Raw genomic sequence first — 14,398 nt, forward strand, 5'->3', positions numbered from 1 at the left:
CACACACAGAAGCCATATTTCAAATAAAGTCATTTTTATTTGTCCATTTAAATATGCTAACTAGAAGATAAGAAGCTTTTAAGAAATATAAAGAGTTTAATAAAACATGTATTTCTTTATAAAACAGCAGCTAACTAAAAATTTATCTCTGGGAATAGTTACAATATCTCCATGGAAGATGTGCTTTGGATTCTTCACAGATGTTTCTGAGGCAATAATATAAAACCAGTTATTGCAGTCAAGATTTTGTATAACAGTTATATCTCTACAAGATATGCTGATCAAAAAGTCTGGGTTCTAAATAGCTAAAAATACAAACAAATTAAAAACAAAAACTTTTTAAAAAGCACACTCAGTGGAGGAGTGGGAAATCTAGATCATAAAATATATATTTGTAAATCTCATTAATTTATAAGAATATATATACATATATTTTAGAATGGTCATATTATCCTTTCTTTGGTGCTTATCTAGGAGATGACCAATTTCTGAACTTTTTCCGAAGGCATGCTAGAATTAGAACTGATAAGTTGTTGAACATACTTCTCTGGTAAAAAATGAAAAGCATAAATTCCTAGGTTCAAGGTAGCTGGCAGAATTTCTCAGAGGTCAAGAGATATAAGGAACATCCTGACACTGTTCTTCACTTCTTACCCCAAAGGGCATCTGGGGCCTTGATAATAACTCAGTACATAGGATTGGGATGGGAAGCACATCCATCACTTCATGCCTTCAAGGATTTAAATAGAAAATAGCAGAACTTCCTTCCTAAGAAAAAGTCTAACCAGACTGAGAGAAGGAGAAGGGTTAAAAAGTCCATTGTGTTCTGTTTGATCGCTGCACTAAAAATCAATTGACCTCTATTGTAAGAGCTTTGTTTCCCATACTGTTTAATTATAATGGCCTTGAGGGTGGGGAGACAAAAAGTTTGGGTAAAGTTGTTCCAATGGTCACTGAGGTTAGATTCCAAAATAAATCTATAAGCACACATCCTGGGAAAGTCAGAGGGAACTCAAATAAAAGCTAGTAGTCATTGAACAGACCCAATAACTCAGAAACATCAAGATTAACATGAGAGACTATTATCTAGACACAGATCAGATGTTACATAGTCATCATTCAGATTGGTTTTCTAAATGTCTCTGGTAGTAATTTGGCATAGTCTCTCCAGAAGTTGGCTCTAACTGTGTTCCTTCTAAATCTTAACTCCTTATGCTTTACTCACATCCTACACTTAAAAGAGTCATCCATATTCGTGGAAACTAACAGGTAAACACAAAGTTAAAATATAATTCATTTGTTCTATCGTGTCCTAGGTCATATAAAAAGGGCTACTAACCTCGACTGAAAAAGTTTCGGAAGAGACATGACCTTAAATAATAAGCAAGAGATGCTTGGTTATAGGAAATGAGAACCTATTTTATATGGTGAAGAAGCAGTATATACAAATACACATGGAAATAAGAAAATAAAGTGCATTAAAGGAAATGTAAGTACTACTTTTTAGGTAGACCATGAGATTTGAATGGGAAGAGGCAAGGTAGGTTAGCTGCCTGCAAAGACAGATAATGAAGTTTTATTTTATCCTGAGGTAAATGAGGAGCTATTAAATAATTTTGATTTTAAGTAATGAAGTATCTTGGTTACTATAGCAGATTTGTAGAGATTGAAGCAGACATGTAAGTCCACATCTAACATTGGAGTGTAGAACTTCATTAGTAATCATAAAAAGGCAAATTAAAACATTGTGAATGACTTTTCACTAAACAGGTAGAGAAAGATAATCGTAGAGGAAAGTTTATAAAAATTCACGATTTAAGCATATGCTTTGTGAATAAAGTATGCCAAGTTTCTATGACAATCTTTACATTATTATGTGACACTGTGATCTAGGGTATTGCTTTAAAGTTCCATAATCTTCTTCTAAAGTGCAGACTCACTATGAGTTGACATAATATGGGACTAGTATTTCTATTATTATAGGTTGTTATTTTATCCCAAGACTATGCTTATATTTGCAATAGAGAAACAACCTGGTCATTCTTGCCCAGCCATATTTTGATTAAGAATGCTTATGAAATAGTGAAGGCTATGAAATTCTAGGCTGGGCTGAGCCAAACAGGGCAAGTAGTTCACGATCAAGAAAGGTCACTGCTTAGTATTTACTGAGACCAAGAGGTGAAGATTTCTTATTAACTTTAAAAAATTTTCACTTCTTTAAGCTTATTTTTTGTGTATAAATTAACAATTATAAACAATATATACACATTCATGTAATTTTTATAATGAAAATGAGGTCTATATATAAAATTCTTAATGCACTAAATAATATTCAGTAAATGCTGTCTATTAATATTATGTGATTGTTAGAGAGTTGCTAACTTAAGGGAAAGAAGTAAGATTGATAAAACACAGAGGTGAAGTATCAGAATTAAAAAGTTATCCAATCAAAAATTCAATTTAGTCTAGATCTAGGCAGAGATTCAAGAGAAAAAAGAAAGAAAGAAAAGAAAAAAAAAAAGAAAACCCAGAAGTTAAGTGTATAATGATAAACAATCCTTTTATTTATGGCCAGGTATACTCTTTTGGTCTAGAGCAGATTGAGACAAGCTGGTCACGTTCATATTAGCATCTTAAAAGTGATATCAGATTTTGCAGAATATTAAAGAATCATATGTAGAGTATGGAAGTGTCTACTGTCTACTTGAGAGAGAAAGATCTGGTCCTGAATCATCTTCCTTAATAAGGAATTAACCCAGGAAATATTCTTATCTGTCTCAATTATCTCTGTGCATTTTGTTTTGATGAAATAGTATAACATCACTACATTGTGAACCCCATTATTTTTGTTGATTGTGTGTCTGTGTATCTGTGTCATTGCCACAGTACTCTCCAAGAAAAAAAAAATTGGGGGAAATAATTAGTTACTGCAAATGTGCTTTATTTGAATACATTATCTGAGAACCAATTTTGCTTACAAAAAATTTACTTCCGAAAATTTTCCTTGGAATTTACAACTTTTAGGCTAAAATGCTAGATAATAAATATCAGATATCTTTAAAAAGAAGAAAAAATTCAATAAGAACTATAATCTCCAACATTTTCCCAATGTGCTTTGGTTAATATAATTTATTGAGCATATTATTATCATTCTTCTTCATTCTCTCACCATATTACTTAAGAGTAATTCTCAGTGTTAAAGGTAGGCCCCTCTAGGTGGCCAGATCAGAATCATTTTGTAGGCCTTTTCAAATGATACAGCCTTCTTCACAACTCACCTTGTCCAGTCCCCTCCAAAATTCTTATACTTCTTTCCCATTTAGAGACTGTTTTTGTGAACCACTGTTACTAATGTTAGTGCATCTAATCAATTTGCCTGGCTAAAATAATAATTCAGATCTACTGGAACAGTGTGGAGTTCAACAAAAGCTATGATGTCTGACCCAACTCAGATTGTATGCTGTTATCTTGTTTCCCAGAGTTTCGTTTATTCCTTCAGCCTAAAAGGAAAAAAATAGTGCATACAGTCATTTAGCACAGTCGATAAGTTGTAGATATTACTATTTGGGGAAGATTTGGGAAGTTCTTTGGAGGGACTAGTATTTGCCTTTTTAGTGTAGAAGAAAGAACATGGGATTTAGATATCCCATCTCTGCCTTCTTTTTAGTCACTCAGTATTATCTAATACAGCTGTACTTAACATTTTGTCTTTTTTAAAACAGGAAGGGCATACCTCTCCTACTTACTCCACAGAGATATCTGGGTATCAAATGAGATGAGATAAACAATAAAAAATTTAATATTGCAATTGTTTACTAATATATTATTATGTATTTTATTTTATTTTTTTTCCGATTTAATTCTGGTGCTTTAATGTATATTTACATTTCAACTGCTTAATTAAATTATAATTATAAAAATGGCAATATGCATTTTATAAGAATTTAATTGCCATTCAGAAATTGTTCTCCATATGTTATTTGCAGATAAGCTATTTGAGTATTTGTAATCAAGGTCAGCAGTCTTGGATGCATGTTTCTCTTTCTGTTTAGAAGCATTCAGTAACTCTCTTCCTAATGTTACTAAATTCTTGAGTTTATTATTATTTTTTTAATTTTTGTCATTTCTAAATATTTTTATTAAAATGAGTATAAAGTCATTCAAGTGTTTTTTTATGTATTACTAGACTTCATTTTGTTCTTTTATTATTATTATTATTATTATTATTATTATTATGACATTTGTTAATGAAATCCAGTAAGTTTCAAGTGTACAATTCAACAGTAATCAAATATATTTTGCATTATATGTTCTGTCACCACATATTTGACCCTTTTTGTCCCATTTAACTCCCTCCTCCCCTCTACTCTCTAGTAACCACTAGTCTATTGTCCATGTCCAAGAGTCTCTGTCATGTTGTTTGTTGCTTTTAGGTTTATATCCTACATACAAGTGATATCATGTGATTTTCAACTTTTTCTGTCTGGCTTATTTAGCTTAGCATGATTATCTCGAGGTCCATCCGTGCTGTCACAAATGGCTGTATTTCATCTCTTCGTATGGCTGAGTAATGTATATATGTACCACATCTTCTTTATCCAATCGTCTCTTGTAGGACACTTCAATTGTTTCCATGTCGTGGCCACCATGAATAATGTTTCTATGAACATCGGTGTGCAAATATCTTTTTGGATATATGTTTTCAAGTCTTTGGGATAAATACCCAGCAGAGGGATTGCTGGATCATATGGTAGCTCAAGTCTTAGTTTTTTGAGGAACCTCTATACTGTTTTCCATAGAGGGTGTACCAATCTGCAGTCCCACCAGCTGTATAAGAGGGATCCTTTTTCTCCACATCCTCTCCAACACTTGTTATTACTTGTCTTATTGATAACAGCTATTCTAACAGGTATGAGGTAGTATCTCATTGTGACGTTGATTTGCATTTCCCAATAACTAATGATATTGAGTATCCTCTCATATGTATGTTGGCTATCTGTATGTCTTCTTGGGAGAAGTGGCTATTTAGGTCCACTACCCATTTTTTAATTGCATTGTTTTTTTGTTGTATAAGTTCTTTGTATGTTTTGGATATGAAGCCCTTATCAGAAGTGTTGCTTGCAAATATATTTTCCCATTTGGATGGCTGTCTCTACATTGTTGAAGGTTTCTTTTGCAGTGCAGAAGCTTTTTAGTTTGATATAGTCCCATTCATTTATTTTCACTTTTACTTTTCTTGGGTTTGAGATCAAAAACATAAAATCCTCTCTAAGTCCAAGGTCCCTGAGTTTATTTCCTACGCTTTCTTCTATGCATTTTATTGTTTCCAGTCTTATGCTCAAGTCCTTAATCCAGTCTGAATTAATTTTGGTGTGTGGTGATAGACAACAGTCTAGTTTCATTCTTTTGAAGGTGGCTTTCCAGTTTTCCAGCATTATTTATTGAAAACGCTGTCCTTTCTCCACTGTGTGTTTTTGGCTCCTTTGTTGATAATTATTTACCCATATAAACATGGATTTACTTCTGTAATCTCAATTCTGTTCCACTAGTTTGTGTGTCTCTTTTTCTGCCACATCATGTCATTTTGATTATTGTCACTTCATAGTATTATTTGAAATCAGGTAGAGTGAGGCCTTCAGCCTTATTCTTTTTTCTCAAGATGGCTTTGGTGATTCAGGTTTTTTTGTGCTTCCATATAAATCAGATGATTTTATTTATCTGTTTCTTTAAAGAGTGCCAATGGGATTTTGAAGGAGATTGCATTAAATCTGTATGATGCTTCAGGTAATTAGGTCATTTTAACTATGTTGATTCTTCTAATCCAGGAACACAGACTATCTTTCCATTTCTTTGTATCTTCTTCAATTTCTTTCAATAGAGTCTTATAATTTTCATTATATAGGTCCTTCACATATTTCATTAGATTTATTCCTAGATATTTTAACATTTTTATTGCAATTGCAAAAGGAATTATTTTTTCCACTTCTTTTTCTGATATTTCATTAGTAGAGTATAGGAATGCTATGGGTTTTTGAACATAGATTTTGCATCCAGAAACTTCACTATATTTGCTTATTATTTTTAGTAGTGTTCTTGTGGAGTCTTTAGGGTTTTTATATAGAGGACATGTCATCTGCAAATAGTGATGGTTTGAATTCTTTATTTCCTATTTGGGTGCCTTTTATATCTTTCTCTCGCCTGATTGCACAGGCTAGGACCTCCAATATTGTATTGAATAATAGTGGCAATAGTGGACAGCCTTGCCTTATTCTTGATCTTAGAGGGAAGGTATTTAGTTGTTCACCATTAAGTATAATGTCGGCTGAGGGTTTGTCATACGTGGCCTTTATTATGTTAAGATACTTTGCTTCTATACCAATTTTGTTAAGTGTTTTGATTATAAATGGATGCTATATCTTGTCAAAGACTTTTTCTGCATCTGTTGATGTGATCGCACAATTCTTATTTTTTAATTTGTTTATGTAGTGTATCACATTAATAGATTTGTGTACGTTGAACCATCCCTGTATCCCTGGGATGAAGCCCACTTTATCATGATATATAATCTTTTTAATATGTTGCTGTTTTTGATTTGCTAGTATCTTATTTAGAATTTTTGCATCTGTGTTCATGAGATATTGGTCTGTAGTTTTCGTTATTTGTGTTATCTTTACCAGGTTTTAATATCAGAGTAATACTGACCTCATAAAATAAGTTAGGAAGTACTGCATGCTCTTCAATATTTTGGAAGAGTTTAAGAAGAATAGGTATTAAATCTTCTTTGAATGTTTGGTAGAATTCTCTGGTGAAGCCATTTGGTCCTGGACTTTTACTTTTTGGTAATTTTTTCATGATTGTTTTAATTTCTATACTGCTGCTTGGTCTACTTAGATTTTCCGGTTCTTCTTAATTTAGTCTAGGAAGGTTGTATCATTCTAAGTGCTTGTTCATTTTTTCTACGTTATTAAATTTGATGTTATATACTTTTTCATAGTATTCTTGTATGATTCTTAGTTTTTCTGCGGTGTCTGTCATGATTTCTCCACTTTCATCCTCAATTTTGTTTATTTGTGTCCTTTCTCCCTTTTCTTTAGTGAATCTACTAGAGGTTTGTCAATTTTATTAACCTTCTCAAAGAACCAGCTCTTTGTTGCATTTATTTTTCCTATTTTTTTTTTCAATTTCATTTATTTATGCTCAAATTTTGATTATTTCTTTCCTTCTCCCGACTTTACGCTTCATTTGTTCCTTTTCTAGTTTTTTAAGATGAAGCATTAGGTTGTTTATTTGAGCTCCTTCTTGTTTTTGGAGATAGACCTGTAATGATATGAACTTTTCTCTTATGACTGCTTTTTCCAAGTCCCCAAAATTTTGATATGTTGTACTATCAGTATCATTAATTTATATGTATCTCTTGATCTCTCTTTTTATTTCTTATCTGACCCAGTCATTCTTTAGTAGCATTTTGTCTAATCTACATATATTTGTGGTTCTTCTCGCTCTCTTCTTACAGTTGATTTCCAGCTTCAAAGCATTATGATCAGAGAATATGGTTGGTATGATTTCAACCCTCTTATATTTGTTGAGCTTTCTCTGTATCTCAGTATGTAGTCGATTCTTGAGACTGTTCCATATGCACTAGAGAAGAACGTATAAGCAGTTGTTTTGGGATGAAAGGCTCTATAAATATCAATTATGTCCAGTTGATATGTGTCATTTAAGGATGTTATTTTCTTATAGGTGTTCTGTTTGGATGATCTGTCCATATCCAACAATGGGGTATTTAGGCATTCTACTGGGATAGTGTTTTGGTCTGTTTCTTCCTTTAGTTCTGTTAGTAATTGCTTTACATATTTCAGGCTCCCTGATTGGAGCATAGATATTAATAAGTGTTATGTCTTCTTGGTGCATGATTCTCTTTATCATTGAGAAGTCTCTCAGCATCTTTCTTTACCTTTTTTTATTTTGAAGTCTATTTCATCTGATATTAGTATCACTAGTCCCACTTTTCTCTGAATACCATTTGCTTGCAATATCATTTTCCACCTTTTCACTTGGAGTCTATATTTGTCTTTGGAAATACATGTATCTCTTGGAGGCAGCATATGGTCAAGTTTGTTTTTTGATCCAATCTGCAACTCTGTGCCTTTTTATTGGTGAGTTCAGTCCATTTACATTTAGAGTGATTATTGAAATATAAGGTTTTCCTATAACCATTTTATTTGGTAGCTCGGTGTTTCCATTACTTCCTTTCTATCTTTTTTTGGGGGGAGGGGAGGGTTGTGGGTTTTCCCTGTGGTCCTTTTTGTTTTATGTTATGTACTTCAGTACATAATCTTTGGTGTGTGGGTTACCATTATATGTAAAGGATCAATATATAGTTATAGTAGTCCATTTTCTTCTGTGTGTGCCTTATCTCCATTCCCCTTTGCGAATCCGGATCTTTGAATTCTCCTCTTTCCTATTATTGTTGTCTCATTTTACCTCTATGTATGCTGAATGTTCATTACTATCTTGCAATAGCAAACCTCTTCTTATTGTTTGAGCTTATATAGCTTGTTCTTAATAAGGGTTGCACTCCTCTGCCTCTATCTGCCTATTAGTCACCTTATTCATAGTTATGATTTTTTTTGTCATCTTATTTTAGGTGAGCTGACCCCTTTCAGTATTTCCTGTAATGCAGGCCTCATAGTGTATGTCTTGAAAAGTCTTTATTTCTCCTTCATATCTAAAGGAGAGCTTTGATGGATACATTATTCTTAGCTGGTAGTTTTTTTCATTTAATAGTTTGAATATTTGATTCCACTCCTTTCCGGCTTGTAAGGTTTGTGCTGAGAAGTCTGACAATAATCTAATGTTTTCCTTTATAGGTTACTATCTTCTTTTCCCTGGCTGCCCTGAAATTCTTTCTCTGTCATTAATTTTTGACAATTTTAATATAATGTGTCTTGGAGAAGGTCTCTTTGAGTTGAGATAATTGGGTGTTCTGTTGACTTCTTGAATTCCAAACTCCAGTTCATTCCTTAGGTTTGGGAAATTCTTGTCACCTATTTGTCTGAAAATGTTTTCTAATTCCTGCTTCTTTTCTTCACCTTTGAGAATGCCCATTATTCTTATGTTTCCTGTTGGTATCAGCTAGTTCTTGTATTTCTCTTTCATTATTTTTCATTCTTTGATCTCTCTCTTCTTTCTTCTGATTTATTTTTAGATTTCTGTCTTCGATATCACTGATACTTTCCTCCATTTGGCTGACTCCATTTCCCAAGCTTGCTATTTCATTTTTCATCTCTTTTAGTGTGTTCTTCATCTCTGGAAGTTCTATTTGGTTCTTTCCGAGAGTTTCAGTCTCCTTGCTAAAGACCTCATTTTGTTGATCTAGTTGTTTTTTTCAACTCCTGGAATTGTTGTTATGAAGTATTTTCGATTTCATTGAATTTTTTGTCAGAAGTAGCATCCTGAATTCTCTGTCATTTAAGTTGCATAATTCTATGTCTTTAAGCTTATTTTCTGGAGATTTTTTTCTTTCTTTCTGAGCTGCCTTGTCACCTTGGCTGTTCATGGTGTTTAATGAACTATTTCTCTACTTAGGCATTAATGGAAGTGTGTTCTGCTTCCCCCCCACCCACCCCCACCCCCCAGAAAGAATTTTTAATTAATAAAGGTCTCTCTCTAGCCTCTTCCTAAGAAGGTTTTATTTTCTTTTGATTTCCAGTAGATTGTGTCTAAGCTTCTTGGATCCCTGCTTTGAGCCTGAATAATGCCTTTCTTATTTCTTATAAATATTCATTCATGCTTGCTACCCTCAGACTCAATCCCTGTCAGTGTTGGATACAGTTTCAGTAGTTTTGCTCAAATTCCCCTGGGACTCTGCAGGTTCATTCTTGGAAGATATGGAGAGGGGTGCCTTCTGAGTTGGAGGATGAGGGATTGTTGTGGCTCAGCCTCTCATTTTGCAACTTTGGTTGGTAATAATCAGCTGTTGCCTCTCTGCCATTCCCCTGTTGCTTTCTGTCCTGATTCCTGGGCTCTGCTGCTGCATGGAGCTCACAGATCTCTCAGGCAGGGCTGTTCAAGGAACCTGCCGCCCCTTCTCCCCTCCACCTCCTTCTGCAAGGAGCTCCAGCTGTGAGAGGCAGCTTCTTTGTTTCTCCCATTCTACCACACCACTCCCATGTTTCTGACCTGTGGTAGTTCTTATTTGCAGATCCCTCGCTCAGACGTGCTAATGTGCAGGCTGGGCATTAATTGTCGAGTTTTAGATGTTCAGCTTATTGTTATTTCAGGGGGAGAGATCTGAAGACATCTCTCACTCCACCATGCTTCTGATGTCCCTCTTATTATTATTTTGTGTTTAAAATGCAAGTCAGTTTGACTGATAATTATTGATTTTCTCCTCATGGTAATCCTTTGAAAAATAAAATTTTTATATGGTTTTTGAAAAAAATGTTTCCTATAGGTAAATTCAGAGAAAAGAGTCTAAAAATAATGGGATAGGGACAGCTAAATAGATAATGTCTGAAACGATGGATAGTGACAGGTATTCAGGCATATTCTCATCGCTTTACTCTTTTTGCTTATATGGTGTGACAGAAATTTTATGTAATTATACATGCAAAGGATATTCATATTTCATTATTAACTCACAAATTGTCATGGTAAGTGCAGATCTCATCTTATCCAATGGCAGCTGCTCTGTGACATGCTGATGAAATACATGGCTTACAAGCAATGATAGAGGAGCCCAACTCTGTTCACACCTCTGCCCCACTCTCATCTTTGAATTACTTCCACACATTTAATCATTTTTTTTCTAAAGTGACTGAAATTGCTTCATTAAAAATATTAAATTTAATTAAAATATTTTCATTGCATGTATTTTTATTGTTTAAAATGAATGTTCTATTCAGCGTTTGAATAAATTGTTTTAAAACAGTGATTTTTCTAGATTTGCCAAGAGTTGTTTTCTAAAGCAAATGAAATCTAAACCAAAAATTATTTTCCATAAATATCTAACATGCAATTGCTGGACTATCCCTAGAGTTACTGAAAAAGATAATGTAGTTTTAAAATTACATATTAAAGAAAAGATTACTACAATTATTAGGGCATATTACATATATGAGAAACATTGCTAAGTAAGCTTAGAAAATAATTTTACTTAGAAACTTAGTGAATATTTTAACTATTCGACTGTCAGTATTTCATTTGTTAGGAACAAATATATTTGGATTAGTTGAGGTATTTCCTGATATGGGAGGGACTGGAGATCTTTTGTTCCATTTCCAACTGCTAGCTAAGCCAATGTCTGAAATACTCAAATCACATGGCAGCATTCCTTGTACTACTTCTACTTGTTATTTACTATTTATTATAAAATATTATTTCTCCATAGATTCCATGAATTAGTCATTGTACCATTGCTTTCTCTGGGCATTTTGGTTCACTGCCACAATAAATGACTATCAATTGTTTTATTTAAGAGGATCTTGAAAGCGTTAGATTCTATTTGTTAAACATTTATTTCTGTTCATTTAAGTATAGAAAATCATACAATTATATTCATTTTTCCAATTTTGCCACTGATTTATTTAATCTAATCATGATTATATAACATTAAAATATACTATTTTCTTGTTTAATAAGAATCAGTGACCAATCTTTTTGATTATATACCAAAAACTTTAATAAAATATGATTATTAAATTCAAATCACCAAACATTCTACATCTGAAAACTACACCTATTCTATCACAGAGCTTTCTCTTTTTTTCTTCTTAACTTAATTGTCCATTTTTCTTCATTTCTGTATTTTTTTTGTTAGCAGCATTTGTAAAAATAAAGGTTTTTTTCCTATTAATCATAAGATAAATGACTTCATCTCAAAAGTCCCATGCACATAGTTTCCCCAGGAAAGCACAAATAAGTTTTTATACTTCTATGTAGGAGGGATGGAAAGAGAAAGACAGATAAAGAGACAGAGACAGAAAGAAGATGCATGCATATGTGAGTGTGTGAGTGTGTGTGTGTAACACTGTGAGTTCAAATTTAGGGTAATATGCAGGAAGAAAAAAACAGTTATAAAAAAACAGATAAATTTGTGAATTTCTGGCATGAGAAATCAAAGTGAATCATAAATCATAAATCTTTTGCAAGAAGAGTATATAAAAACTGATTTACTAGGGTAAAAGTCAACAAACACAGGTAGTAGTTACCATTGCATAAACCTAATAGTTTCCAAGGTATTTTAACAAACACTACAGTTGATGAGGTTATAATTATCAATTCTGTTTCTTGCTTTTTAAAAAATCCCACCTTTACTATCACATTGTGAACTATCGTTCAGTGAAAAATCACAGTCCTCATCTAGGTGATACTGTAATAAGCATTAAAGAGAGAATTAAAATTAACTCTGCAATTTACCACTTACACAGTGAAACTATATGTATATGTGTAAGTATATGCAACATATGTAATGAATATGTTTATTTAAGTGCATTCATACTTTCATGCGTAGTTCTCTCATGGCCATGAACTATGCTAGAAAATCTAAGAAATCTGTCTACCAGTCCATAAATAAAATCATTAAAGGGTGGCATATTATATGAATTGAAACACTCACTGTGGAAGGATTGAATAATATTGATTGTCCATTCATCTGTTAATCTTCCTGTTCTTGTTATCTGGATACATTTGAGCTGATTTGAAGATTCTCTGGATTCAATCCAACAAATCATATCTTCATTGTAAATAAAATCCAAAGAATGAATTTCATTTCCATTGACTGAACTCAGGGTTGCCATTTTACTTCCATTCAGATAAAAAACCTCAATTATTTCGGAATTTGCAATTAACAGCATAGGTGGACTATCTGCAGGTTCTGGAATAAAAGAGAAAGAGAAATGAGTCCAGTAAAAGAGAATCAGATATTTTTTTTTTTACAATTTTGCGTTACTTATTAAGAGTTATTCTGAATTTAATGCATCTTTAAAATTAAAAAAAATTGCAAAACGTATTTATTAATAACTCTTATATAGCTTCACTATCTATATATTTCAGCTGACTTCTCTAAGGAAAACAGTCCACTGAACATTTATATTCCTTATTTCCCTAGTCATAATGTGTTGTCTAAATATGAGAATAATGCTATTTACTTTCATTGTTGGTAAATAAAGGGAGTGCTGTGAGTTGTTTTTCTAGCAATGATGATGGATCTGGACTGACCTCTCCATTACTGTTTTACAAGCTTCTCTTGCAAGCAAGGGCATGCTTTTCTGAAGTAGATGTATCAGGTCAGAAATAGATTCTCTGGAGCAAAATATGCAAAGCTCATAGGTTCATATAAAGAACACCAGTGATCTTAGCCTCATTGGCTCCTTTACTGGCCCCAGAAGCCAAATAATCACACATTCTCCTAGTGACTGGATTATGGTTACTGACCTACTTCCTTCCACATTCCTTCCCTATAGTTAGGAAAATAAGATTCTAGAGGTAAAAAACAAATAAACAAACAAACAAACAACAACAAAACTGTACAATACTACTTTTTGAACAATGCATTTTTGCTTGTGTTAGAATTGATGTGTTTTTGATGAATGAATACTAAGTGACTAGAATTTCAATACCTTTTAATATTTGATGGTAATAGTAAAATCTCATATACAATCAGTGTTGAAAGAATTTAGCTATATAATCATACTCAAAGTAGCTTTTATTTGCTAATCAGGGAACAGAAAAAAATTGAATATCTTCAACTCTTTTTTTTCTTTCCTATACCTAATGCATCATTAAATTTCTTTGACTCTAATGTCAAACATTTCAGGAATCCCACAACTTCTCAGTGACTGCTACTACCTTCTTGCAAGCTCCTATCATCTCTCAACTAGATCATTCCAATAGTCTTCTAACTGGTTTCCCCTGCTTCTATCTATGTTCTCCTTTTTTTCAGTCTACCTCAACACAATAGCCAGTTATATTTTTAAAATGCTAAGGCAGATCAAGTCAGTCTTCTGCCCAATTCCTCAAAGTAATCAGAGTAAAAGTAAAAGACCATACAATGGCCTACCCGATTTGTATTTTCATTACCTGTTTGACTTCATTTCCTCCATCTCCTTACTATTTGCACCCTGTGCCTCTTACTCCAGACACATTGTCCCTCTTCTTGTTCCTTGAATAGGCCAGGTAAGCTGCTCAATCAAAGGCTCTTCCTTCTAATTAGAATCATCGTCCTTCATATATAAGAATGGCCAATTTGCTCACCTTTTTGGGTATTATTTAATGTCACCTTTCTGTTGAGGATGTCTCTTGTCGTTTTATCTTGTAAAAATTATAAACCTCTATACTCTCTACACTACTTCTCTTCCTTACTTTTCACTTCTCATAACCAAATGTGTGTGTGTGT

At 33.1% G+C, this 14,398-nt stretch overlaps 1 protein-coding gene across 1 annotated transcript in view; it reads right to left on the reverse strand.

The window, feature by feature from the left end:
• Positions 1 to 14,398, reverse strand: part of LRP1B (LDL receptor related protein 1B) — a 1,653,662-nt gene that overhangs the window by 849,408 nt on the left and 789,856 nt on the right. Inside the window, exon 6 of the mRNA XM_006921044.1 lies at positions 12,620 to 12,877. Within this exon, the coding sequence (XP_006921106.1) occupies positions 12,620 to 12,877 (258 nt within the window). The remainder of the gene's footprint in view (positions 1 to 12,619; positions 12,878 to 14,398) is intronic.

This window comes from Pteropus alecto, unplaced genomic scaffold, assembly GCF_000325575.1.
Source record: "Pteropus alecto unplaced genomic scaffold, ASM32557v1 scaffold3, whole genome shotgun sequence".
Taxonomy (NCBI): Eukaryota; Metazoa; Chordata; class Mammalia; order Chiroptera; family Pteropodidae; genus Pteropus; species Pteropus alecto.